Source organism: Budorcas taxicolor, chromosome 5 (genome assembly GCF_023091745.1).
Source record: "Budorcas taxicolor isolate Tak-1 chromosome 5, Takin1.1, whole genome shotgun sequence".
NCBI lineage: Eukaryota > Metazoa > Chordata > Mammalia > Artiodactyla > Bovidae > Budorcas > Budorcas taxicolor.
Genome location: NC_068914.1, coordinates 4,455,646 through 4,483,307, shown reverse-complemented (window position 1 = coordinate 4,483,307; position 27,662 = coordinate 4,455,646). Strand labels below are relative to the sequence as shown.

Below are 27,662 nucleotides of genomic sequence, written 5' to 3'. Positions count from 1 at the left end.
AGTACTGTTCTCTTCCTTAGAGAGACACAGAACTTATTGGTGACAAGACTTGACCTGAACTGGTTTGAGGTATTTACTGTCTTTATTTATTCAGGTAACTGTGAATAGTTTAGTTTTTTGCTGTGGACTTAGTAATGATTTTGATTCAGGACTGCTCCAGACCCTGCTGGAGATGTTATACAATACATAGCATATATTTAAAGGATATAATACTTTTTTAAAATCTGAAAGATGTCAAATTTCAAAATACACCTCGCCCCAAGGATTACTGATCAGGAAATGTAGACTTACTAGATAGATTTTCATTTTATTTAGTTGTGTATACACACACACACACACATACACAGAGAGGGAGAGAGAGAGAAATTCTGCCTGTTACACAATGCAGTGAAAATAGAGGAGAAACAGTTTTCTTCTTTCCCCTCAACCTGGACGTTTCCTGTCTTCTGTTTCAGCGACACAAATGAAGTTGATGTGCCCCTGAATACTAGGGTGGGTACCAAACGCTACATGGCTCCAGAAGTGCTAGATGAAAGCCTGAATAAAAGCCATTTCCAGCCCTACATAATGGCTGACATCTACAGCTTTGGCTTGATCGTTTGGGAAATGGCTCGCCGTTGTGTCACAGGAGGTAGGAGTTTAGGCAGCGTGTTTCTGGTTGTGTCTGTGTACTCGTCATTCAAAACATAACAGCTCCAGTGGCATAATTTAGGTGTCACCTGGGTCAGGGAGCTCCAAGATCACTCACTGGCTCTGTCACTGCATTGGGACTCCCAGGACTCAGTGTATAGTTGTCTTCATAGCAAAGATTTGTTACACTGAAAGGACACACATCAGAATCAGCAAAGGGACAAGAAAAGGCCCATGGGGCGAAAGTTCAGAGGAGGTCGGACACAAGCTTCCGAAAGTCCTTTCCCAGTGGAGTCTCTCAGGATGTGCTTAATTCCCCTAGCAGTGAATTGTAAAAATGTGAAATATTGTCATCTAGGGAAGTTCATTAGAGGTTTAGTACCCAGAGATTTTTTTGGAGGCTGGTCACATGGGCATCCTCTGCCTGGCATGTATCAAAATTCCAAACTTCGAGAAAGAAAGCAGGTGGTCAGCATAAATTATATTGTTTGCACAAATAGTCTAGTTACAAAGGCCACCCTTTTCATTTCTATGAATAGAGAGAGCTGTTTAGCAGGCAAGTCCCCAGATACCAGCTCAGTGCCAGGCTTTCAGGCAGGCCTGTTATACAGACAGCAATTTCCGGTCTGCCTTGCCAACTCATTCCTACAGATGCGTTGTCTTTCTACTGCAGAAAAAAGGCTCTACTCTTTTATTAGTAGAAGCAACTGTATACATAAAAAGACTAAAAATTTAGGTTGAATGGTTCATTTTGCTTGTTTTAAGGGATATTGGCATGTTCAATATGGACAACTATGGTAGGGATATAGAAAATAATCAGATATTTAAAAAGAGTAGAACACACATTTACTATTAGACGTGAATCATCTGCTCAGTAATCTCTTCTTCTTTATGGGGGAATCAATTTTAGTTCCTTAGTTCAGTAAGAAGTGCTGAACAGACTGATGTATTTTTTCCAGCCACCGTTTTTGTGCCCACTGTTCTCTCGCTCATTACAGGAATAGTCGAAGAGTACCAGTTGCCGTATTATAACATGGTACCCAGTGACCCATCATACGAGGATATGCGTGAGGTTGTGTGCGTTAAACGTTTGCGGCCAATTGTGTCTAATCGATGGAACAGTGATGAAGTAAGTGGGAGTCAGTCAGTCCTCTCAGGAAGTGATTGCTGAGTGTTGCCAAAGACCCTTACCCGCTCATGACATTCTCTTTACTTTTCAGTGTCTACGAGCAGTTTTGAAGCTAATGTCAGAATGCTGGGCTCACAATCCAGCCTCCAGACTTACAGCTCTGAGAATCAAGAAGACACTTGCCAAGATGGTTGAATCCCAAGATGTAAAGATTTGACAGATAAAAGGTCATGAGGAGAAATTCTAGACTGCTTCACCCAAGGAATGGGTGGAATTAGAATAGAATGAGGATAGTAACTTGGTTCTCAGACTCTTTCCTCACTACACCTTCACAGGCTGCTAATCTTTCAGTACTCTGTAGAATACAAGCTGGGAACTTCTAAACACTTCATTCTTTATATATGGACAACTTTATTTTAAATGTGGTTTTTGATGCCTTTTTTTTTATTGGATTTTTATGAACTGCATCAAGACTTCAATCCCGATTAATGAGTCTCCAGTCAAACTCTGGGTACTGAATTACCTGTTCATAAAATGGTGCTTTCTGTGAAAGCCTTGAGAAGATAAATGAATTCAGCAGAGATGGAGAAATACACACGTTTGCCTTCTACCTGAAAAAAATTTAATCTATTTGTATTCTACCTTTGTAAACAGCCTATGGATTATGCTCTGTTTGGGATACAGTACTGCTTAGCTTACGACAGTTTGCCATGCCTTGGTGGTGTGTGTGTGTCTGTGTACATACGTGCATACCAGAGTTCCTCTGCTGCCATTTGAATTAGAAGAAGATAATTTGTGAATGCACAGGAAGATATTGGTGGCTGTTGGTTTTGTGCTTTAAAAATGCGTTATCTGACCGAGATTTGCCAATCACATAAAAGCCATTTACCTTGCAAGTGAGCTAGCTTCTCCACCAACTTTATTTTTTAACATTAAAGTTAATATAAAGGCCAAAAGGAATTAAAAGTGTATGTAAATTTGGACTGTTTTCCTCCCACCACAAAATTTTTTTTTTGTTAATTGTTATTACTGTCATGAAAAGCGTCCTGTTCAAAGTTGGAACTTCCAATGCCATGAACCTTCTAAAGAAAACACTTCTTACTGAAGTGAATACTGATTAATGAGTATGATAGCAATGTAAGTGCCTATAACCATATTCTGTATTCTTTATTCTCAGTAACTTTTAAAAGGGAAGTTATTTATATTTCGTGTGTAATATGCTTTACTTGCAAAACACCTGCTCCTTTACAACCATATTTTATACATGTACATACTACATTCATACTATAGAAACCAGCTCATGCGTACCTCATATCCCATCCTTAAGGGAAAAAAATTAAAAGATCATCAGAAAAATATATAAAGTAGAAACTACATGTAAAATCTTCACAATTAATTCAAAACAGTATATCAAATCTAGGACTCTGTTTAACGTCAGGTATAGACTTTCATTAAGATGCCATCATCTCAGTTCTGTTTATGAAGGGATCTTCAAATTAGAAATTTCTATCTCAAGAGTTAATACACATTTATCATCAACTATTTTAGACATTTAAATCATTTAAAATTTTTAGTTTTATGATTTTGGTTTCATAAGTTTGTGAAGACAGTGAAGAGTCAGGCAAAAAGTTCAGTATCTAGTCAGTGCCTGTATCTATACCATACATCTGTTATTCGGTAACATATTTGAATATAATACATATTTCATGGATGCCTTGTTTACCCAAGGAGTAACTCTGATCTACTTATTATATTTCTATAATGCTTTTTAAATATGACTGTCTTACTCTGAAAAAACAACTCATGGATGCATAAAGTGAGAATTTTCTTGAATACAGCATAAAATAAATGTGATTATTATAACAACATAGTGGAAAAAAACTTCAAAGTGGAGGAATCAGAGCCCGTATCTGTCCATTACCAAAAATGTGATTGACATTTAAGGATGAAACTATACATATTGGTCAAATTTCACAAATTTGAAATTTGCTTTAACAGTTTTGACCAAGTTTAATAGTTTGCATCTAACATAACTAAAGTTTGGAGTGTTCATCAAGATAAGTAAATTACCCAATAACTTGCTCTTTGAGAATGTTTTCCCCATCACTATACTGAGAAATATAGGTGTTTTAATCTAACTTGCCATGTAATTTGAGAATAATTATGAGCTCTGATCTAGTTAGAGTTAACCTTGATTTATTTTTTATTTGATAACTATAAACCTTGAAAATAATTTGTCATCCTAATAAAGGAAAATGTAAAGAAAGGTGAACTATTCTTAGAAATGTTAAAATATGTGGAAGCAAAAATTCCAGGTACTATATCACCATTATAATTTTTTAATTAAATTGATCTATTAAAAATGATATCAAGGACTAACTGTAGAAACTTGTTCAATAAAAATATTTTCTAACAAAAGATTTTTTTAATATTAATGGTCCTTAAAGAGCAAATGATGTCATATTTGAAATTCTAAAGTCTAAAAAAAGCTGCATGAAACCTATTTTTTCTCTCCTTCTTTTACTCTTCTTAAGGTTCTGACTTCATATTTAAAGAGTAAAAGAGGAAGTATTTCATAGCACCATAGATAACTTGTAAAACCCTTGAAGTCATTATTTGGTCCTGCTTACAACTTAGCATCTTAAAAATTTGTAGCTTTTGTCCTCTCATCCCTTTAAGTAAAGCATAAAAACAAAAAAACCAAAGCAACCTGAATATAACAAAACTTAATCTTCCCTCAAAGAGAAGTCTCCTTATGAATTCTCTTTCTGCTGGTAAATATCTCTAGAATCAAAGGCATACTAGGATTGACTTCAGTGTGTCTATTCTAAGCTTTCCCTGTGTTTCTTATTGGACAAGTTTCTGAAGCATAAAATTTGAGTCTGGTTTCTCTGGAATTGTTTTCACAAAAGATACTGCAATCACCATTTTCAATTGCCTTTCCAATTTCAGGAGTGTCTTTGACCTTAAAAAGTGACTTAAGGTTTTTGGAAATGATGTTTTCCTAGAATGTGCCAGATTTTTAATTTATTCACTGTATAAAAAAATATTTGGTATCTGTTTTCCCCCAGATGCTTTGCTTTTGTTTAGAACAAAAATGCAATTCAGTTTAAAGAATCATGCATCTCTAAGTTGGCCCAGGATCAAATTTGAATAATTTATTCCAGACAAGATTTTATAAATTAAATTACCTGTGTTTCATGTTTTGAAATGTTTCTAAATATCTAAGATAATTTAGACTGCAGAAATATGAGTTAATTTTTTAAAAAGATTGTTGCAGCTCTTGTACTGTTCAAAAGGGGTAATATTTATTGTTTGCTTGGGTCAGACGTTAAAATAGTAGTGTAGCAGTTCATCTCCTTGCCTCAGTGCTGTTATGAGAGTCCCAGTGAAAATTGCAGAGAGCTGACATATTCATAAAAATCAAATCTAGGGCAGCATCACATGAAGTTTCGTGTAATGATTGTCCCATAAGGAAAGTATGTGAATACTGCTTTTGCAAAGGATTAAATATATTGTAATTTTAGCTTGTGCTCTGTACTATGCTTTCAATGGAATTATTTAAGCCCATTTGGTGACTGTTGTCCTTGCCCATTTTTAAAACTAAAGTGTAGTATATATTGTATAAAATGAAAGTATCATTATAGCTTAATTAGGAAAGTTGTACATAAACACTGAAAAGGGTTAAAAACAGGCAGTTTTATTATGCAGTTGTAAAACACCAAAAATATAGATTCATCTTTGATATGTAATACACTAAATGTATTTTGTACAGCATCTGGTTTAAAAGGTGCCTTATTAAGTTTACCATTGATTGCTTTGTTCTATATATAGATTACATACAATGTATCATTTCTAAGTAAATAACCTTATTTTAGTATACTTTAGTGATGTGTTTTGTGAAACTCTGCTTTGACTATCTTGTGTGTCAGAAGTTCGTGTTTGATGAAATAACAACTAAGTTAGTGTGCGTGCTGATGTCCCTGAGATGCACATTTCATCCACCAGAAACCCAGTATGGGCCACAGGCAGGTAAGTGACCACACACTCTTTCCTTTATGTAGATAAATTATAAGATGAATTACAAGCCTATTATAGCTGAGGGTTATTTTCCTTAAAATTTCTTTTCTAATTCTAAAAATATGTACACATTGCAGAAATTTAAGAAAACCTAGGAAAGAAGAAAGAAACAAATGAAATCATTCAAAATCCTGTTGCCAGATAGTGCCGCTACTTACATTTGAAGGTTTCTTTTCAATCTTTTTTGCTGCTGCATATAGTTTACAATGTTAAGATCACAGTGTGTTGTTATATATCAATTGAAAATATAATCTTTTAAAAAATTGACTACATAGCATTCCACTAAGTAGATGGGACAACTTGTTTTTATAATTCCCTGGTGAATATTTGGGTTATTTTCATTGTTTGAGAAAATATAATCAATGTCTTGAACATCCTTGTATAGAAATCTTCATATACTTATTTTCTTAGGTTACACCCTTAAAAGTGGAAACAATGGATGTGAACTTTCAAAAGTTCTTCGAGGTGAAAAAACAAAACAAAACTGAGATTCTTGATAAATACTGCTACCTTGCTGTCCAAAAAGTTTTCTCATTTACACTCCCAAGAGCACTGTAAGAGTGTACGTTTCACTACCTAGCCAGGTAATTTCTTGCAAGTTTTTTCTCTTTCTGCTAGTAGAGTGCCTGATTTCTTGCCTGAAGCTAGCTTCTTTTAAGAGTAGTGGATTCCGTTTATCTGACCCTAGTGTTCCTGCTGCAGCAAATGCTTTTTTTAAAGCTGAAACTTCAGGGAAGTAAAGGGAGTGTTCTTCTCTTCTGTAGCAGCATCATTTTCCCTCCTGCGCTTGGTCTCACCACCTGTCAGAGCTGTTTTCAGTTGTGTGTAAATTCAGTCAGTGTGCCTCGTGATGCCTTTTCTGAGGCTTTGAACATGTTAAATCCTCATAAGAGATTTGGGACTAATTGATGTCGCCCCCCACCTCTCTCTCTCTCTCTCTCTCTCTCTCTCTCTCTCTCTCTCTCTCTCTCTCTATATATATATATATATATATATATATATATATATATATGTTGGGAGATACCCTATTATAGACTCCTTATCCTCATTTAGTGTCAATGTAAGACAGTTTCTTGAAATAATAGCATGGTGTGCAGCTTGGTAAAGAAGAAGCAGGGGTTTCTGGGGCCTGTCAAGAGCACGCCAGCTTCCTTTCCGTCTCTGGAACGCTGACTTGGACTTCCCTGCTGGTCCGGTTGCCACAGCTGTGCCCCCAATACAGGGGGCCTGGGTTCGATCCTGGTTAGGGAACTAGATCCCACATGATGCAACTACGAGCTTGTATGCTTCAACTTAGATCCTGCTCAGCCAAGTATTTTTAGACACTGTTCTTCTGGAAGAGCCTAATCCTTATAGGTAGTTTCAAGCAGACACAAATTCAGTCATTAAGTCTTCATTCTCTGGGAGAAATATTTACCTGCCTGTTGCTAGTACATGAACCATTTCTGGCACTTCATACTTCAGTTAGATGCATGTTCCTAAAAAAAAGCCTGACTTCAGCTCTTGGAGCAGGACAGCCAAAGTGGATACAGTTCACTGCAGGTGACTGGCCAGAAGTACAGGCAGAGGCCACCTAATGGCAGTGTTACTGTTGCAGCCATGGGGAGTTAAACACTGAGCTCATGATAGGAGCAGATGGGCAGGTCACCCTGAAGCTGGGAATGAGGAAGCAAAAACTTCGTTCAAGTACAAAGGTACGTGAAAAACAGTATTTCAAATAGAAGCAGAGACTAGAGCCGAAAGGCTAATCCATAATTACCTTTTGAATTGCTATTGAATTGTTACTCTCTTTTTTAGATGCAATAAGTGTGGCCTACCTACTACTCCTCTGAACTTTCCCTTCCTGGTTGTTGTCCAGTTACTTGCTCAGAGTGAAATTCAGAATGATTCCAGATGCCCCAGTGCCCCCTACCCCCACCTCACTAATGACCTAGATTTTATACAGGGAGCGTGAAATGTTACCATTGTTTTAAAAGTCAATATGAAATTCTTACATTCAAAGTATTTTTAAGCAAGAGGAAGAAAGAACTTGGGCCTCTTTTTTTTTTTTTTATGGTAGAGAAAGCCTTTTTTGAAAGCAACTTTAGAATCAGGTTGAAGCACAGCTGTTGCTCCATTTTTCTCTGTTGCTCTCCTGTGCAACTAAAGTCCAAGTAAGTGTTGAAAACCACTAAAGGAAAGAATGGAAAAGCTGTGGCAAAAAAAGGACCAACACTATAGGGGAAAGCATTGCAATCAAGCACTTTAAAAGCAGTTTCTATTATTAATAATTGGCTGTCTCTTCACACTTGGCTGGTACTGTGGTTGAGGAGAGAGTCTACCTCGCAAGATTCTGCTGCATGGTCCCCAAGCATCCCTGTGGCCAGTAAGAAGTCTGATACGTGTCTGATTCAGTCCTTTTTGGTTTAACTTAGCCCCTTTCATTCAGGGGACACAATTTAATTTTTGTTTTTAATGTTTGGAAATTTAAACTTGCCATGTCTAGATACCTACATTCTGTTTCTCAGTACTAATTGGGTCCTGTTAGTCTTCCCTTCAAAGCTTTTCTTCCCTCCCTTCTCCGCTCTCCCTCCCCTTTCACTTTCCTGTTTCTAGAACTGCTTTGCACAAATAATAGGTCCCATGGATGTTGCTTCCATATTTCTTACATCTCTTTCATATGTTTAATCCTGCCTTTTGCTTTGCTGTCCAGCTGAGTGTTTTTATTTCAACAGCCAAATTTTACTTCACCTTTATTTGTATTTTGAAAAAATTTCAAACTTCAAGAGAAGTTGCAAAAGTAACTTTGCCAAGTAAAGTTGCCATTTACACTTCATCCGGATTTATAAACTTACATTTTGTCACGGCTGCTTTGCCGTTCTTTACGTATACAAGAATTGCAAAGGCTCATCTTGGAGTGTCTGTGTACAGACATCCACGTACACATACTTCCTTCTGAACTACTTGGAGTAAATTACAGAGCTCATGCCTGTTAACCCCTGAATCCTTCAGAGATAACTCTGTTACATAGCCAATTATGTACAATTTTCAAAATCAGGAACGTTAACATTTATACCATAATGATCATCAGCAATACCGTAGTCTGCAGACCTTATTCAGATTTTGCTAATTGTTCCAGTGAAGTCCTTGAGCACATTTTCCTGGTCCAGAGGCTGCCTAAGATCTTGCATTGCATTTAAATGTCCTGTCTCCTTCATCTGAAATAGTTCTCTAGCTTCTGTGTCTTGCGACACCAAGCTTTTCTAGAGTAAAGGGCAGCGATTCTGTGGGCATGACGTTTGTGTCCTCAGGCATCCCACCAGGATGCCATGGCGTCGGTGTTTCACTGACGGTGTCATTGATGAGCCCTTTTTAAGGTGCCGCTCGCCTAGTTTCCCAGCTGTCGAGTTCCTGTTTTCCTTTTGTACTTAGCATGTTATGAGAGATACTTTGAGACTGCATTTTAACATCCGTTTATAACTTCTGCATGAACCAGTGATTACAGACCGGTGATTTTCTGATTCCATTTCTACCTTTACACTTACTAATTGGCATTCTGCTACAAGGAATAAATCTCCTGTTTTTGTTTATTTTTTATTGTCAGTATGGACTCTCAATTCAATAAGCTATAGTCTGTTAGGTCATTTTTTGTTTTGATGCTCAAATTGACCCAAACTTGGCTACCGTGAGTTCATCAAGGTGGCGCCTGAGTCCTTTGGACATGTACCCGTCGTTTTTGAGCACTTTCTACTTTTGGGCACGTGAAGATGTTCCAGGCTCATGTGGTGTTTTCCTTGCCCCTGCCGTTGAGTTAGCCATTCCTCTTTGCTTCCTTTTAGGGAGGAGGATATTTAGACACCAGGATCTAGGTGGCAAATAATCAATTTGAATTTCCAATTTCCTATACTATTTCTGGAGATATATATATTCCAAAGTTTTAGGTTTGTTGAGTTTGGAACCTCTCGTTCAGGACACTGGATTTCCACAAATGTTTAGCACTTTGGGATACTTGCTCATCTGTGTATTTGTGAATCCCTGCTAAACCCAGTTCTGTGTTCCTCGGGTTCCTGCTTTATCAAGGAGTGATGGAACTTTCTGTTAGAACAAAAATAAGTAATCCTTTCCTCTCTTCTCCCCTCTGCGTGTTTGCCACGACAAGCAGAAAAGAGGTTGTCATTGTGAGGCCAGGTTTGGGGGAGCGTTCCTCACGGAGGAATGATGCTCAGTCTGAAGCTGGAAGAGGAGTTTTTGAGATAAACATCATAGGAGAGGAGAGGAGCTTCAGAGTATGAGAGGAAAAGGGAGTTTTAATAAACATTTTTAATAGACCATATATCCTCTTGACGATGTTTCTGAAATGAGTTAGTTTGACATGTTGTGGCAGAAGTCTTGCCTGTGATAAAGTCACACGTGTCCTCTGGGTGTGGGAGGTTCTTGCCTCTAAGTGTCAGTAGCTGCCCTGTGACTGTGCTCGGGACTGACGGGCACTGCTCTAGCTCGAGACAGAGGCCACTGCTGCCAGCTGCTCGTTTAGCTCTGGCTGCCGCAACTGCCCCTCCTCCACAGGCCAAGGACGGCTGAGTTTGAGTTCAGGGATCGCCTGAAATCACTCCCATCTCTCAAATGTTTTGAGTTATGACTTCCTATTGCTATTTCATTTTGTAGTTGCTCCCTTGTACTTCCTGAACTAAAATTTCCTGATCTGTGTATAGTACCATTCTTGTTTTTCAATGATGTTTTTGAGTATTTTTGTGTATTTTTTTTTACCATCAGGTTTAGGGAATTCTAATACCACTCTGTGCATGAGTCATCGTCTTGTTCTGGATGCCACAAGTGAAGGGTGTTTTAACACTTGTCTGGGTAACAGGGGGTCTCTTTGGGGGCACTCAAACAGACTCTCCACCCAGAGACATTAATGGAAGAAATAAGAAGTCCATCAGGGACTTCCCTGGCAGTCTAGTGATTAAGACTTTGCCTTCCAAAGCAAGGAGTATAGGTTCAGTCCCTGGTTGAGGAGCTAAGATCCCACATGCCTCATGGCCAAAAAACAGAAACAGTATTGTAACAAATTCAATAAAGACTTTAAAGATGCTCCATATTAAAAAAAAAATCATAAAAAGAAAATAGATCCATTGAACTTCAGAATTCTTGATAGTCTGAGGTCCTAGTTACCGAAGTATTTAAACAGAAAATTTATACTTGATATTAAGATCTTGTGGAATTTGCATGGAAAGCACTCTATCTGAAAGAACCGTTGTCTCCAGTTCTTACCCCAGAAACTTCAGGAGTGATTTATCCATGATTTTGGAAGAGTTTACCAGTTAGCACTTTTCATTTATGACCTCCCTGTTAAATAGCACCAGCCATGTGCAGGTTGAAGGACATGTGCCCCTTATAGAGGATATCAGTTCACTCTGCTTATTATATGCAGTAAATTCCAAATGAAAGGCTTAAATGGTAAGGCTGTATTGCCCTAAATGTCTCACTTCGTCATCAGCACAGCCTGACCAGTAACAGCAGGACTTAGCAAAGAGAAGACACAGCCTGGTCTTCCAGCAGCAAGGGTGGCCCGGTACTGGCTTTCCCATCTTTGGCCAGGAGTGGCTGAAATATGTCATATCTGGAGTCGGGATTACTCTTACGGCTGAGCGGCAGGAGGCAGGAGGCCCCGGCCAGAAGGAAGGGCAAAGGAGTCGAGAGTTGAACCTGTGTTCGAGGTAATAAAACACCAGCATGTTTAGAGTCGTTAGACCAACCACCTCATACACAGGTGGAAAAGTTCAAGAGTGCTTGTGATTTACCCCAAGGTAGCCTGGCATATTGTTCCTTGTAACACAGATAGTATAGCACATTGAGCACACCAAGCTTAGTGGCAAATAAATTCTGAGGGGCAAATTATTTGAATTCAGGATCCCTGGGAAACAATGAGAGAGGCCAGGAACCTTGTTAACTCTCACAGGCAACTCTGTCCTTTTTCATCACCTAGACCAGTCTGGTTTTCTTATGGACAAAGGTATATCCAACAAATAACAAACAGCTACTACCAAAGTGAAAATGTTTCCTGACACGTAGATGCTGTTTCCTCAAGCCTGTTCTCCAGGGTCTGTAACTTTCTGAAAACCATGCATTGATACTGTAGGAATAGTTACAGCTCTAAGCTGCACTGTGTAATTCAGTATTCTGCGGATACTGCAGCAGCCTCTGCGTGTTTCAGTGAAATCACATCCCAAGTAGTTTGACTTTGCCCCACATTTCTACCTACTTCACCAAATTTTTCATTCTCCATACTGGTTTGTTTTGCAAACCAGCCGGACCTGAAGGGCATCACCTTATTCCAAAGCTGATAATTCATTGAGGGAGATTTTACCATCTTCCTTCTCTTCTCTCAGCTACTTTCCTGTTGAGAAATGATAATAAGAACCGGGGTGGTCATAAGCTATTGGAGAAAGCAAAAGTAGAGGCTGTACGCTTTCAGTTCATGTTTGTCCTGGCTTGGCCTTTACCCTGTATGAGGCAGGAAGAAAAGGGAGTGAAGTTACAAGGTAAATTCAAGGAAGGCCTGAAACTAAGGCAGTGGTACTAATCAGTGTCTCCCTTGGTTAGCTCAGCCAGGTCTTCTGTCTCCACTTTTGACTGATAGTCACCAAGCAGTTGCTTTCCTCCTACCGCAGTAGGTAGAGAGTAGCTTCCGGTATTGTCCCAAACGTCACTTCCATTTAGACACATTCTTTTTGGGAAAGAATGATTTTCTAGCATAGGATGAAGAGGAAGCAGGAGAAAGGTTTAAAGTGTTGTATGTAAGTTTCCAACCACAGGAGGAGCAAGACACCAAAACACTGCCAAACGCAGGGTAGGGTAGGGCCAAGAACTAGAGCCGAAGCCCTGCTGCCTCAGAGGCAGGCCGAGCCGGAGCACACGCCCCGGCCCAGGCCCTGCCTGGAGAGGAGCGCCCCAGCCTTCCTCATCGTTAAGAGACAGCCAGACCCAGTGCGTCTAGAGAGAGGCCACAAATACCATGTTGTCTTTGCAGAAGGTTTCCAGGGAAAAGCTAGACCACCTGGATGGCCTCCAGACCAACCCTGGCCTGAGCCCCAGGCCAAGGAGAGCGGGACAAGTCCACAGTGTCTGGTCAGAGCTGTGCTTGGTACTCAGGTCTTGAACATCAGGAAGCCCCCAAATGCAGTGCCTGGCGGGCTTCTCTTCATTATCGATCCCTGGGTTAGCTCAAACCACACTCTCTCACCCTTTTGCAGCTCAGCCATAGCAAAGGTTGTTGCTGGGCTCCCACCCCTCTGCTCCTCAGTGGTATAGACAGGGGTCCGATGGTGACCTCCAAACACCAGCTGCCCGGTGCCTGGCCCTGGGCCAAATTCAATGCTCACTGCAAACAGATAGACCCCACGCTCAGGGGCTCGGAAATAGCCGTGTTCAGGGAAGTAGCTGCTGCCGACGTTGATGTAAGCAGTGTTGAACTTCACTGTCTGCAGAGCAGTGGTCCCTTCTGAAAAGCTGGCGTAGAAGGCCACAGGGTAGCCTGGAATACAGGAGGAAAGCATCGGTCATTCAGCCCCTTGCTCCCTCAGGGGGCAGATTATACCGAGCCCTACCTTCCTCACCTTCTTAACATGAGAAAGTTCACTATTTCTAGATAATCCAGATATTCCCAATAGCATTGTATCTTGGGAGTCAACTGGCTAATTCTCAGCATTTCACTAGTTGACAGGAAAATGCAAGTCTGTTGTCTGTACTGGCATATATTTTAACAGAGCTCGCTCTTGTTTGATCCTTCTTTGCAACATACTTGAGAGAAAAGTACCCAGAATGAGGAAGCTGAGTGAGTGCATCCAAGGCTTTGTCAGTGACAGACTGGATCTGGAACCTAGGTCTCTGACCCCCAGATTGCTGCCACCTTCAAGGGATCTTGAGATAGATACCCAGGGGAAAGAGAAAATATTACCTCTCCTCAAACGCTAACCCTGGTGAGATCATGAAGGAATGAAGAGTGGTTCTTAACAGATAGATGTTTAGCACAGAACCGCTGACAGAGAAGGAAAGAGCAGGTGAGTCCAGGCAAGAAAAGTCCTTTCAAGCTGATCATGTTAATATTTTCAAAATGTTGCACTCGAACCCAGAGGAGGGTAAACAGGCCCAGAAAGGCAAGGCTTGCTCCAGATGACATGCTAATAAATGGCCAAACTGGGATGAGCTAGCTGTGGGTCTCCTGACTTCTGGGGCTCTCCCACTTGAAGAACCAAGTTAGTAAGTCTAAGGAGGGTAAAATACAAGAGGCCTGGAGCCAGAGGAAGCCTCGGTGGAGGGCGGCTTTAAATGTACATTAATTTTTTTAAACAACATCCTTGTAGAGAAGGGGGACAAAAAGAAGCAAATGTAGAAAAATATGGGAAACCTATTGAAAATGTGTTCATTTCCCCAGTACCCCTCGACTCCCCCATCCTGGCCTCCGCGCTGATGAGGTCGTGTTCCTCACATGCTCCTTCGTTGTTCCCTTAAGCTAAGGGCTCTCTTGCCCTCTCCACCCCTCTGTGGAGACCAAGCTCCCCATTTCTTGGGATGAAACTGAGGCCCAACAGGAGGAATCTGCATAGAAGACTTGAGTCCCAGAACAACAGTCCCTGCACTTGGCCTCTAGGCCTAACAGCGATAAAATGACAAAATTTTGCTTTTCTCTAGTTCTGGAAGGTTTTCTGAGAATTAGTTGAGAATTTTCCGGTCTGTGTGCTGCCGGCGGCTCTGCAGTTCTCCCAGCACCCAGGAGGTGGCGCACTCGCCCCGCAGAAGGAAGGCCAGCCTAGCGTGCCCTCTGCCGGAAGCCCGAGCCAGCCAGGGGCTGGATGCGCTCCTTAGAAGTGGAAGGGCTGGCCAGCAAGTGAACCCAGTGTACTTCCCTGCAGAGCATAGGGTCAAGCTCTATGGCCTCCCCATATGAAATTTCTAATTTTAAGGAAAAAAATTTTAAAATATTTCAGTGGTAAACTCAAGATACCTAAACTATCAGGCAATTTGAGGCCTTGCACTACTCACAGGAGGGTGGGTAGCCTCATAGCCACAGCCGTGAAAATACTGGAGAAATGGGAAAACTGACATGTTTCTGCTAAGTGTTAAGCCTCGTGCTAGGGTTTTGGCAATGTATGTGCTGGTTCTCCCGACAGCCCTTTGTGGTAGGTGGTGGGTCTCCCTTTTACAGGGGAAGAAACAGACACATAAGTGGTGCTAGAACCTGTGTATGTCCACTGCTCCCAGGGAGACACTGGTTTGTGGGGCCAAAGTGGAGAGAGAGTGGGAGCGGGGCAGGCTTGTGGTACGATCCTCCACGAAGCCTCAGACTACCCACATGCCAGGCCTCACCAGGCATACATAGCCCAGACGGCAGCTTTGTCCTTACCCCTCTGTTTAGGTGAGGAGGTAGCTGTAGCCCGAAGGCCATCTTCTCTGGCAAGGGAGTCACTTGAGTAGGGGTCCACTTCCCAGGGCCACACTCAGGGGGGCTAGGAAGGCTGGCTGCTCATCTCTTCAGCCTCAGAGCCAAGTTTCTCAGGGCTCTGTAGGGACCCGTTGAGGCCCTTTCACAGGGGAAGAGCCAGCTCCCTAGAGACACCCCAACTGGGTTTCTCTGAGCCTCTTACGAGCTGTGTGAGTGGGACACTTTCCTGATGAAGCTTCAGTTTCGGGTAAGATGGCAGTGAGAATGCATTGCTGAGCTGTTGCGATGATTCAACATGGCAAAGCCTAAGAAGGGCGCTGCAGGGGACCTGTGTCAGAGCTGTAACATGGGTCCACTACGTTAGAACGAGCTCCTTTCGGATCCCAAAGCTTTCCCCTGTACTTGTGGGGTGCTCCCACTGGCAGATGACACCATACCTTATCCAAACACTCACTTGTACATAGGAGAAAGTTTAAAGACGTGGTGGGTGCAGTGGGATGGGGCGAAAGGCTGAGATTAAGGGATTTGAGGATGTGGTTCTGGAGGAGAGGGCTTCCCTGGTGGCTCAGACAGTAAAGAATCCGCCTGCAATGCAGGAGACCTGGGTTTGATCCCTGGGTTGGGAAGATCAACCTGGAGGCGGGAACAGCTACCCACTCCAATATTCTGGCTTGGAGAATTCCACGAACAGAAGAGCCTGATAGGCTACAGTCCACGGGGTCACAGCTGACACGACTGAGCAACTTTCACTCGTGGAGGAGAGAAGCACCCCCACTCCCTGCCCCTCTGTTGGAATGGCAAGCAGCCACGGGTGTTTAGTGAGCCTCAGATGTCTATGTGGTGGGGAATGTGCCTGTCACTGATAGTTCCGTCCTGTGACTTCTACCTCCTGATACCCCAGGTAGCTTATACTCCTGATACTCCCTAGTTCTGAATGGAAGGTAAGTCAAAGGCAAGGCCAGCCCTGAGTAGTGGTGACTGATGGTCATTCTGCTCTCCTTCACCCCTGCCCCCTCTGAGGCAGAAGAGCTGTTGGCAGATAGCAATCCTAGACCCCACCCTCCTCTCAGGCCTAGGAACTCACCTGCCTCCCAAAGCGCTGGTCCTTTGACACGCACATCCTCTGAAGAGTCCACTTGCTTCCGATCCCTCCTCTTGGGAGCTTCCAGGCCTTTCTGCTGCTTCTTCCCTTTCCTATTCAGCATGGCCTGCAGCTTCTCCAGGTCCAGGCTGACGTTGGCTGCCACGAGCCCTTGGAAGTTCCCAAAGAGGCTGTGGAAGAGGTGCTGGTGCCTCTCCAAGCCGCGCTCAGTCGTGGAGAGCTCCCCGCGAAGGCCCTCGAGGGAGCTGTTGAGGGAGGAGACCCAGGAGGCCTCACAGCACCGACCCACACTCTCCATGTCCGAGCTCAGGCGCTGGAGCTCCTGCGCCAGCCCAGCCAGGTCCAGCCCACCCACCTCCTCTGGTGGAGCGTCCCGGCTGGGCTCCAAACGCGCGGTTTGCCGGCGGGCCCCCGAGGACTGTTCCAAGGCAGTCACCCTGGCGGCCAGCGCATCCCAGCCTAAAGCCTGCTCCTGCAGCCCGCTGGCCGCGTCCATCAGGCTGACGCGGATCTGTTCGTAGCGCAGGGGCAGCGTGCCAGGCCCTTCCTCGGATATCTCCTCCATCACCTCCTCCCCGAAAAGAGCGGCCAACACGGCCTCGTGCCGCAGCGCGTCCTCCAGCAGGGCGGAGAAGGAGCTGTGCAGCTGGCGGATCTCACGGCGGATCTCGGTCTCAGCGGCCCGCAGCGCGCTCACCTTGCCGCCCAGGGCGCGCAGCTGGCTCCGGAGCCGTGCCGCCTCAGCCTGAGCCCGCTCACCCTCTGCCTGCTGCGTGTTCACAGCCAGTGTCAGGGAGGCCACCGTGTCGCTCAGAGCCTGCAGGGAGGAGCCCTCCTGCTGGCGCCGCTCGTCCAGGCTCACCTGGGTCTCCTCCAGGGCTCGCGTGGTGTCCCTTTGGTCCTCCCGGATGACATCCAGGTCAAAGTAGAGCTTCTGGCAGTTGCAGTCCTTGACGTACTTGATGAGGTCCGCGTGGGCGCCCTGTAGGTGCTGGAGGGTCAGGTTGAGCTCCAGGAGCTGCCGCTCCATGTCCTCCTTGTTCTCCTCCATGATCAGTGACTTCTCCATCAGGATCACGCGCAGCTCTCGCAGCGCCGTGTGGTTCACCTCCAGCTCCTGCACCTGCCGCTGCACCTTGCTGATCTCATCGAAGGTGTCATCAGATTCCGAGTACAGCTCCTTGATCTCATCCACGTGCCGGGCCAGAGTGGCCTTCATGTCTGCCAGGGTGCTCTGTAACGCCTCTTCCCTGTGGGCAGTGGCCACATGCAGGGCAGACAGGTTCCTCTGCAGCTGGCCCAGCCTGGCGTTCAGGCTCTCTGGCTCTGGCCTTGCTGCTGCCCCTGCTGCTGCCAAGACCAGGCTGCTATTGATCCCCACAGACTCCTGGGCTTTGAGGAGCTTCTTCAACTTGATGTCCACGTCAGTCTGGACCTCTGAGAGGGACTGGTGCAGGGACAGGCGTTGGGTGTGCAGGCGGTCCTCCACGTCCTGCCTCAGCTGGCCCACCCTCTGGGCGTTCTCCTGGACCTTGGTCTCAAATTTGGTACCAAGCTCCTGGAAGTCAGCTCTGGCCACAGAGGTCTCCTGGACCCTCTTGAGGGCCTGTCGGTTGGCCTCCACGTCAAGAGATAAGTTTCTTATGACCTGGGAGAGGCTGTGCAGGCTTTGGTTGAAGCTTCTCCACATGGGGCTGAGATGTCCTTGCAGGAAGGTGTTGATGTGGGGCAATAGCGCTTGCTCCAAGGATCTGCCTGGAAACTCTGCAACAGACGCATGTGTTCATACAAGCCCTGCAGGAGCAGGCACCCTCCCCAGGGAGTGACTGAGTGGGCGGGGGGGCTCTGAAGCTTGGGCCCTCCTGCCTCCCCGTCCGCTCATCCCCTAGGACATGACCAGGCTCTTCCTCAGCCCCGGGAACCTGCCACTCACCAAGCTCTGTTTGATTTGCCTCAGTTGTTGCCACCGTGAGGTTGCTTGCCCAGGCTTCCCACAGGCCTGGGAGGCTGTCTGCCATCTGATGGATGTCATTCTGGAGATCTCCCAGTCGGCGTTCCTGCCGCTCCACTGTGTTGCGGATCTCTGCAGCTGGATGACCTGAATACACATGACAAGTGTCAGACTTCCCTGGCCTGAGCAGAACATGAGGTGCAGAGAGGAGAGTTGAGGATTGAAAGCAGGGAGGTGTGTCCTGATATCCTCTGAGCAGGAGCTTAGAAGCCTTTAACTCTAGAAGGACAGGCGCACGGCAAGTGAGCCCTCACCCTGACCGCTGCACCGCCAGCAAACATGACTGATCCGTCAAGACACACTTTCTGCTTCGGTGTTAGGGACACGGCTTCTCCACATCATTCTAGGCAGCCCTTGTCAATAGACAGGCGTTCACCACATGATGAAACATCCCCATCCATGGCCCAGCCTTGAAAGGCCTCACAAGTGGTGTCCCTCGGTGGTTCTGCTGTGCTGACTCAAGACCAGGGACAACATGGCCTCCTGGTCCTGGTTAGGGGGGCTGGAGGGAGGCTTCTTCCAGACCCTGGGGGCTGATGCGATTCAGGGGGCAAGGAGCGTCCTAGAAAATAGGGTCAAGGGAAAGGCTATGTGTGCTTGGCCAGCAGGCAGGTAACTCAGGGCCCTGTGAACCTCGCTGCTTTGCTGTGAGGGCGAGGTGACACAGGGCCACAGAGGAGCCCCTGCCAGTTCTGGGGACAAAGCTTCCCTGAAATGGCACTGCCCTATCAGAGGACAGTGGGCTTGGGCACATGAGTTCTTTCTACGTGTCCCTCCTGCACCTTCCAGGAAAGCAACATACCAGATTCAAAGTCCATTAGTCCATCCCAAGCCTCCTGGAGGCTATCACCTGGACCTTCAGGCTCAGGGATTGCCGTGGGATCTGCAGAGAAACATCAGATATTAACTCCAGAGGTTAGAGGGGCTGCATGACCTCTTGGGTCAGAGGTCGAAGGGGGAGGGAGACCACAGGGAACCCTACCGTGGTGCTGGCAGTCGGGGCCCGCAAAGCCTGGGCAGCATCTCCAGGCCACAGAGGCCAGCACCTTCTGCTTGACCTGGTACACCGGCTTGTGGGCCACACGGTACCTGGGGGAAGAGGGCTAGCTCAGAGACTCTAGGGTGAGCCGGCACAGAACCTGGACGAATAGCCCACCCTGCTACACTGCACTCACATGACTTTGACCTTCTGGCAGTTCGGAGCCCCCTGCGGACATGGCTGCTGTGAGTGGACGAGGAATTTCTCGGTTTTGCAAGCAGCTACGAAGGTGACCAGTCTGGACTTCTGGTAGGGGCACCAGTTACTGGAAAAAAAAAAAAAAAAAAGCCAGAAGAGAGGGCTGCTGAGCACAGCCAGGCCTCCTCACTCCCTAGAGGCAGTGGGGAGCCAGTGCGGAGCGCCCGGCCCCTGCCTCTGTGCTCCGCTCAGTCCCAGATTCTGGAACCCATTAGCCTGAGAAGGGAGTGCTCTGCACTATTCATCCTGCGGCCTCAGAGCAAAAGCCCTGTGGATCCTGCCTGCAAGGGCACCTGCTCCATTGCCTCCCAGGAAGCACCCCAATTCCCAGGTCCACACAGGGAGTGCAGGAGCCTCTCCCCACATCATGGAGTCACCCGCAGAGTCTGTTTCTGCTGGTGCCAGGGAAGCAGTGTGGTGCTGCTCCTGGGTTTCCGTCCTTCACACTTTCTGGTTGTGTGACCTTGAGGGAGGCACTTAGGGAGTTTTTGTTTCCCATCATGGGATGGAGATCGTAATACCCTCCTCCAGTGAGTACCAAGCGCCTGCCTCCTCCCAGCTGCCTAGTGAACACTGCTGTCCCGCCACCTTCTGGCAGCCCTGGCAACCGGCCGCCATTCCCATTGCTGCTGACATTGTTCCTCACTGGAGATCTGGCTGTGGGAATGCGGCAAGGGCTGCTAAGGAGAGGCCAGACGGGCGAGGCTTTGAGTGCCAGCTGAGGACAAGGCTCTGTCCTGAAGGCATGGGGACCATGGAGGAGCTTAAACAGGAAGTCACATTAAAGAGCCACCCTGGTTCCTGGGTGCAGAAGGGTGGCAGGGGGCGAGACATAGGTGGCTATATCAGGGCTCTTGGTGTGTAGGGGGATGGGGTGACCATATTGATTTGGAGGGCTGAGACCACGCAGCCTGCTTTCCCACCTGACTCTCAGAAGCCTTGCAGCCAGCCTGTACTCTCTCGGCTGCAGACTGAAAAGGCTTGTCAGGAAAATGACCCCCAGTTGAGGGGAAAAATCTAAAGAGACTGACACCAGGGGTTTCCCCCAATGAGCTAGCCCAGCAGAGCATCCTATATCAAAACAGATCACAAAGCCCCACCCATCCACCCAGCTTCCAGTCAGTTACCTGACCTCTCTAACTCTTCAGTGGGCAGACAGCCAAGAATGACCCCTGAGGAAAACCTCTTCCAAAAGAGGGAGCTCAAAACAAGCAAGTGGAAGAAAATCAACTTGAAGAAAACCAGAACTGTGCAGGGAGAAAAGAACTTCCCCCAAATCTGCATTAATATTCCCAAATTGACAAAAGAACTTATTGCATCCAAGAAACAAGAATAGGAAGCTACTTTAAAAATGGGGGCAGAACACTGAGAGCTCCCCCTCACCCAAAAAAGAACCCTTGAAATTAAAAGTGTAATGGTAGAAAAGCAAAAGAAATTTGATAGACAAGTTAGAGGATAAAGTTAAAGACATTTCCCTAAAAGAAGAGCAAACAGAGAGATGGAAAATAGGATAGAAAAGATCAGAAAAATAGAGAACCCACGTTGGGAACCCAACATCCAAACAATAGGAGTTCCAGAAAGAGAGAACAGAAGGAGGGAATCATTGATGAAAACAGAAAACAACCGAAGGAATACTCCAGAAGAGAAGGACTTGGAATTTTAAATTCAAAGGGCCCACCAGTTATCCACAACACAATGAAAATAAATGCACAGCAAAGCACATCATTGTGAAATTTTGGAACTCTAGGACTGAGAATGATTCTACACTTTCCAAGCCCCCCTCCACCCCACCCCCATACACATCGGTAATTAGAACAGCCTTGAACCTCTCAGCAATCAATGTGTGTGTGTTAGCCACTCAGTCGTGTCTGACTCTGCAACCTCATGGACTGTAGCCTGCCAGGCTCCTCTGTCCATGGGATTCTCCAAGCAAGAATACTGGAGTGGGTTGCCATTGCCGTCTCTACTCAACAGCAATACAAGACGCTAAAAGATAGTAAAGAATCACCTTCAAAATACTGAAGGAAAATTATTCCCAGTTTAGAATCCTATGCTCAGCCTAACTATCAGTTTAAGGAGCACAAAATGAAGACAGTTTCCACAAGCCAGATTTTAAAGCACTCCCCCTGCCCCAGGACCCTCATCAGGGAGCTACTAGACCAGTAGCTTGCAATCTTGCCATCAAATCTTCACATCAGAAGCATCCTTTTGCACTTGAAAACAAGGACCCCACAAGCCCCTCTTCAGGCCAGTTACAGGAAATTCTCTGGGATTAAGGCCTGCGCATCCCCATTTTAAAGCTCTGTGGGTCATTCTAAGGCACAGTCCCGAACTGAGGACCGCTCTGCCGGAAGTGTCTCACCAAAGCAAGAGGGAACGCCAAGAAACAGGAGAACAGCAGCAGGAAGGAGGAGTTCCGGCACAGAAATGAGAAGGGAGGCCCCGGGACACGACAGGCAGGGGGTGCGTGGGCAGTGGTCCAGCCTAGAACACGGCTGGAGGCTGAGAGAGAGAGAGAGGCCTCCCAAGAGAACACAAGCGGCCAAACACCTGGCAGGAATGAGTGCAGGGCAGACGCGGACAGCCGGCAAGAGTTCGGAACCGAGTGACTACAAAGACGCAGAAAGCGAAGCAGAAGGACAGAACTGAACACAAATGAAGATAATTGCTGATTTCAGGAAAAATGAAAATTGTGCGGGGGTGGAGGGGAAGGACGCGTAGGCTTTCCAGGACATGCAGACTCTGTCGCATCTACTCAATTTGGCCGTAGCAGGAAAGTGCATATTGACAGTATGTAAATAATCAGGCATGGCTGCATTCCAATAAAACTTTATTTACAAAACAGGTGGGGGCCCAGATTTGACCCACCATTCCAGAGTTTTCTAAGTCTTGCTTATGGGTGTATATCACTAAAAACAAACAAAAAACAAACAATAAAATAATTTCCGCCTGGAAGACAAAATGCAGGTGAACAGGTAAGGCCATCTTGGAAGACGAGTGAGGAGTGTCTTCTCTAACTGTCATGACCGACTCTAATGTCAAGGAATAAAAACAGTGGGATGTGAATTCCCCAGTGGTTCAGCGGTTAAGACTCCATGTTTTTAATGCCAAGGCCAGGAGTTTGAACCCTGGTCAGGGAACTAAAGTCTCACAAGCCTTGCAGTGCAACCAATAAAATAAAATCAATCCAGAAAACAGTGGGATGTTGGCACAAGATACATCAAAGACCCGGAAGGGACCTGTACATCCCCAGGGGACTATTAAATGGTAGAAGGGGCACACGAAGATCAGGATGGAAGCAAGGTACACACTCAACACAGAAGCTGTGTACTGTGAGACAGCTGGGCCCAGAGGTTAGGACCTTGTTGAAGTAAGGTGGTCGGCTGTCAAAGCCTCCCGTTTAAGGCCCCATGGAAGTTCCTGGAACATGCTCAGATCTAGGGAGAAGTATTTCTGTAAACCAGCTGTTTTCAATGGGACATGGGTTGGGAGGAGAAGTGGTCCGCTGCACTTGAATCTGGCAACGAGGCACAATTGTAAAGAATCTGCCTGCCAATGCAGGAGACACAGGTTCAGCCCCTGGGTCAGGAAGACCCCTTGGAGAAGGGAATGGCAACCCACTCCAGGATTCTTGTCCAGAGATCCTTGGATGGAGGAGCCTGGAGGGCTGAGTTGGATGTGACTGAGCAACTGAGCAGAGCACACATGGGCTGACACAGCTCTGGGGACGGGGATGCTCCTGGCCTCTAGGGGGAGGAGGCCACAGCCCCTTCCCTCACAACAGAGAGCTAGCCCCAAATGTCGATAGCGGGAGGCTAAGAAACGCCCGCTGTACCAAAGCTCTGCTTCTCACATGCTCTCTGAACACAGAGGATCCAGAAGGCCTGCCCCCTGAGAGCACCGGGTCTCGGCCAGCCTGCTGGGAGTGACCGGGACTTTCCACCTCAGGTTCCTAGAACTGGAAGCGGTGCTGCCCACCCTTCCTGCCCAGGAACTTTCTCTCCAGACCTGCCCAAACCTCAGGCTCCAGTGGCCACTGTTCTCCCTGCCCATACGCCCCTTTCTTGGCAGCTCAATGCCCTTGGCACAGTACAGGCTGCTGGCCCAGAAGCCCTGGGAACATTCCTGACCTTTGCTTCGGTTTCCTACAGCTCTCGGCAGTCTCCCGCTGGCCCACTGAGCCCCCAGCCCTGTTCGCTGAGTGCCGCATTGTTCTCCTTGCCTCCTGGCTGGGCGCCCGGGTCCTCTTGGCACCCTCATCTCCCAGGGGTCTACCAAGAGGCAGGTGCCAGCCTCGAAATGAGTGTGGGGGGTCTCCAGCCTGGTTTGGGCCTGTCCTGGGCCTGTGACCTGGCCTGACCTGATGCCCCCCGCCAGGCAGGAGAGAGTCTGCTGCCCCCCTTAGAGCTTTTAATTGGATCCGGGAGTCCTAGACTTTCCTCCCTTCCTTGTCTTTGGACTCAGGGTGACCTTGAGCAAGGCCTTTCCTCCATCCTGGAAATGTGGAGAAGATTCCCACTCCTAGCCCCTCCCTGGGGGTGGGGGTGGGTGGGGGGAGGGGGAGGCTTTGAGGAAGGCAGAGAAAACCTCAAGCAGGGAAAGGGCTGTTAGCCAAAGCCTCCTGAATTATAAATGTGCTGCTGTTGGGCCCCTTTGGGGCACTTAAGTGCTTCTTAACCAGCCAGTAAAACCCACATCCAACTGCCCCTTAAGCCTGTCTGTGAAGGACGTTGTGTTCTCCACATTCTTGCTTTCTGAGGCCCTGAATGCAGCTGTGAATGTGATGACTCCAGGGGAGAATTTTGCCAGACTTGGTCTCTGAGCCACAGAGGGGCCTGAGCAGGGGAGCGCGAGGCCCACTTGGTGTCCAGCCAGAGCCAGGATTCCTTGAGCATAGCTCATGCCAGTGAGTCTCTTCCCTATTAGTGCCCAGGGCCCTGGGCCTTGGAGAACAGATACAAGGGCAGAAGGTGTAGCCACAGCCCAGAGACCAGAGTCAGGGCTCCACCCTGCTCCTGTGTGACTTCCAGAAATATGCATGACTTCTCTGGGCCACAAGCTCCCAGCTGCAACACTTGGAAACACTTCTTGGGGTCTCACTGATACTGGTGACCAGCCCAGCTAGGCTGCTGGGAGGAGCACCTCCTAGACTCCCAGGCCTCTTAGGGGAGACAAAACAGGACAAAACTGAGGACACCTGGGGTTCAGCAGACTCAGTCCTGCCTGGGAAGTGGCCCTGCATCGGAGGAGCCCATATCCTAACCTCTTGCTCTCCCCAGCTTTACAAAAGCCTGGGAGCAAAGAAAGAGCCTCTTCCTCACAATGTCCAAATGCCCACGTTGCTGGCTCACTGGCTCCAGCTCTACAGGGTCCTGCATACCTAGGAAACACCAACCACATTCCTCTTCCATCCTGGGATCCAGCACCAGGTTGGTTTGTTCAAGCTTCTACTTGCAATGGTCTGGGTCTGTGTCCAATGCCTGCCCTGGCCCCCAGGCCCCAGATAGAGGCAGGAGGGACAAATGCAGGGCAGACTGGCTCCAGCAGCTGTAAGGGAAGAGCCACAGGCTTGTGCTGGGTGGTGTGGAGTCCCTGCTTGAGTGTGGAAAGCCTGTTCTGCCTCCCCTTCCCCTGTGGCCGGAGAGGGGCTGGGGCTGCGTTTCCGCCTCTCCCTCCATGGGACCACGGGAAGCAATCAGCCCGAGGAAGCTGTGCTGTGCTTCCTTCCTTTCTCACCAGCCCCTCCGGAGGCCTTGACAACCTCAGCTTGACCTGTGGGGCCTGCAGCTTCTGAGTTGTGGGCAGGAGACCAGCAGGCCTGCTGGGAGCCCCCAGAGGGTCTGGAATCAGGGATGCCCTCAGACTCCTGCCTAGGCATTCCTGGGCCAGAGTGCCCTTGCGCACACACGTATACCCACTGGGACCACCAGGCCATGGCTGAGTGACTCCCTCAGGCCTTGAGCAGTCCAGAGACCCACCCTTCCTGGGACTAAAGGAATGCAGACCTTCCCAACAGCCCCTGTGCGGGTGAGGGGGGCGGGGTGTAGACTGGGGGAGAAAGAGGATATCCCCTCCCTCCTTCCCATCCTCTTGGGCCCTTCATACTCTCTTTCATCAGGGGGAGGTAAGCTGCCCAGAAACAGGGGCTGAAGGCTTTGGGGAGGGCAGGCAGGATTCTTGGTCCTGAAATCAGACCCTGGGTTCCCCTGCCGAGGGCCACCTGTGCTCCCAGCTCTGAGCGGAAGCGGGAATAGGTCAGGAAGGAGGTCTCTCAAGGCCCAACTTCTCCCTCTCCTCCCGCATGGCCACCCTTCCATCACTGAGGGGCAGCGCACGCTCGCTCGTCTGGTCCTCCCGCCTCTCCCTGTCCAGCCTGCTTTTGGGAAAGTGTCCAACACTTTCACCTTGAAGCATCAGAGCTATATGAGAGCTCTGGGCAGATATGGGCCAGGCCTACGTGACAGTGAATCTCAGCCAGCCCAGGAGACTCTGGTGACTGTACACTGGACCCCTCACCCTCCAAATCCACATGGATGCTCCCAACCAAGTCTGGTTTGTGTGTGGAGGTGGGAAGGGTGGGGGCGGTGCAGGGGCAAAGACACCCCTGGGACCGGAACCAGAGTATGACCTCTGGAGTCAGACTCAGATCTTGGTTCTAGTCCTCCTCAGCTGTGTGACCTTGGGCCAGCTGCTTAGCCTCTCTGAGCCTCAGGCTCCCCTATAATTGGGAGCGGATTAACAGATAACACTTGGCAAGATGCCCAGAGATGGGTTTGATAAATGGCACCTGCTGCTCTGACTGAGGGGTCCCCTGAGGAGGGACTCACATTCCCAGCACCTTGTCAGCAGGAGGATCCCTGACCCTGGACAAATAAAAGGACTAGAAAATGGTGCCCCAGTCTAGTCCTAAGTCCATTCTGCCCATCTCCAGAGGCGTGCTGAAGCAGAGCTCGCTGGATGCCGCAGCCTCCTTTTTGTTCTGGAGATAGAGCAGGGTGTCTGTCTGCCCGCTGCTCAGCTGTTAGGGCCAGGCCGACGGCCCGTGCCCCTCCCCAGGCCCTCAGATCCAAGTTCGGTCCCCAGGAGCGTCCGTCTTCTAGGGCTTAGGCCAGGCCAGCCTCAGCTGGGTTCAGCTTTCAGAACTGAGTTCCAAGAACAGGAGCCACTCCCAGGCCAGCTGGAAACTTCTGGAACCACAGCCCCTCAGCATCTCCCATGCTGGTGTTTGATGGCATAAAGTGCTCCTGTCCCGCCCTGCCCGACCTCCAGTCCCATTCCCTGCCATGGGCCAGGCAGGGAACTCCATGTGGTCCTTAGGTCCTGGGGGACTGGGGGTGCCCAGTCCAGACTGGCTGGAGGTGATCTTCTAAAGGCAAGCTTGACCCCTAGCGCCTCGTTCAGTTTCACAGCTGGTTCAGCAGATAGATGGTATAAACCTATTTCACATACAAGTAGCTGAGGTCCCGAGAGCCCCTGCTTTGGCTGAGCTGGGACTGAGCCACATCCTCCCCCAGGGCCAGGCCCTCCTTACCGTCTGACAGGGTCCCCGCCGGCGTCCTCCGCCTCTGCCCTCCAGACCCCAGGTGGCTGGGGGCTGTGTGGATCAGAGAAACTGGCACCAGGGGCCTGCGCCCAGGTCCCCAGCATCCCCCAGCCCAGGGCCCCCCCCAGGCCAAACAGCAATGTCAGGATCATGCTGGCTTGGGGCAGACTCAGCTTCTGTAGTGACTCCAGAAAGTGCCGGTGCCGGTGACGTTGTCTTTAAGTTAAGTCTCAGAAGGGAAAAAAAGCACAGAGACAACAAAGAGAGGAAGTGGCCTGGGCCGGCGCCCCCCCGTGAGTCCCGTCCGCCCCGCTCGCCCGCGGCCTGGCCCCACGGGGGCAGCCAGCGACGCAGGCCAGTTCCTGTGGCCGAGGAGGACTCAGCCAGGGACCCTGGGTGTGGGAGACGCAGGGGGAGGTGGTCCCACCGAGCATGTCCCCGTGGGAGTCAGAAGAAGGGTGCCAGCACTGAGGTGGAAGGAAGCGCGTCAGGAGGACGCGGTCAGATGA

General features: G+C 47.8%; 2 protein-coding genes across 3 annotated transcripts in view; one reads left to right on the top strand and one right to left on the bottom strand.

Moving 5' to 3' along the window:
• BMPR1A (bone morphogenetic protein receptor type 1A) overlaps window positions 1-2,611 on the top strand; it is a 54,907-nt gene extending 52,296 nt beyond the window's left edge. The window contains exons 10-12 of the mRNA XM_052639342.1: window positions 456-631; window positions 1,629-1,759; window positions 1,851-2,611. Of these exons, the coding sequence (XP_052495302.1) occupies window positions 456-631; window positions 1,629-1,759; window positions 1,851-1,976 (433 nt within the window). The 3' untranslated portion in view covers window positions 1,977-2,611. The remainder of the gene's footprint in view (window positions 1-455; window positions 632-1,628; window positions 1,760-1,850) is intronic.
• An 8,367-nt stretch (window positions 2,612-10,978) lies between these two features.
• MMRN2 (multimerin 2) lies at window positions 10,979-27,326 on the bottom strand. Of its 2 annotated transcripts, XM_052639992.1 has the most exons (7): window positions 27,142-27,326; window positions 19,549-19,677; window positions 19,356-19,462; window positions 19,176-19,256; window positions 18,296-18,460; window positions 16,345-18,126; window positions 10,979-13,352 (listed from the first exon to the last, which is right to left on the bottom strand). In XM_052639992.1, the coding sequence occupies exons 1-7, from the start codon at window positions 27,303-27,305 to the stop codon at window positions 12,967-12,969; spliced, it is 2,814 nt and encodes a 937-aa protein (XP_052495952.1). In that variant the 5' UTR covers window positions 27,306-27,326; the 3' UTR covers window positions 10,979-12,966. The 2 variants fall into 2 exon arrangements, with proteins under 2 accessions (XP_052495952.1, XP_052495954.1); XM_052639994.1 differs by lacking the exons at window positions 19,356-19,462; window positions 27,142-27,326 and having other exon boundaries at window positions 19,549-19,678.
• Between the last annotated feature and the right edge of the window lie 336 nt (window positions 27,327-27,662).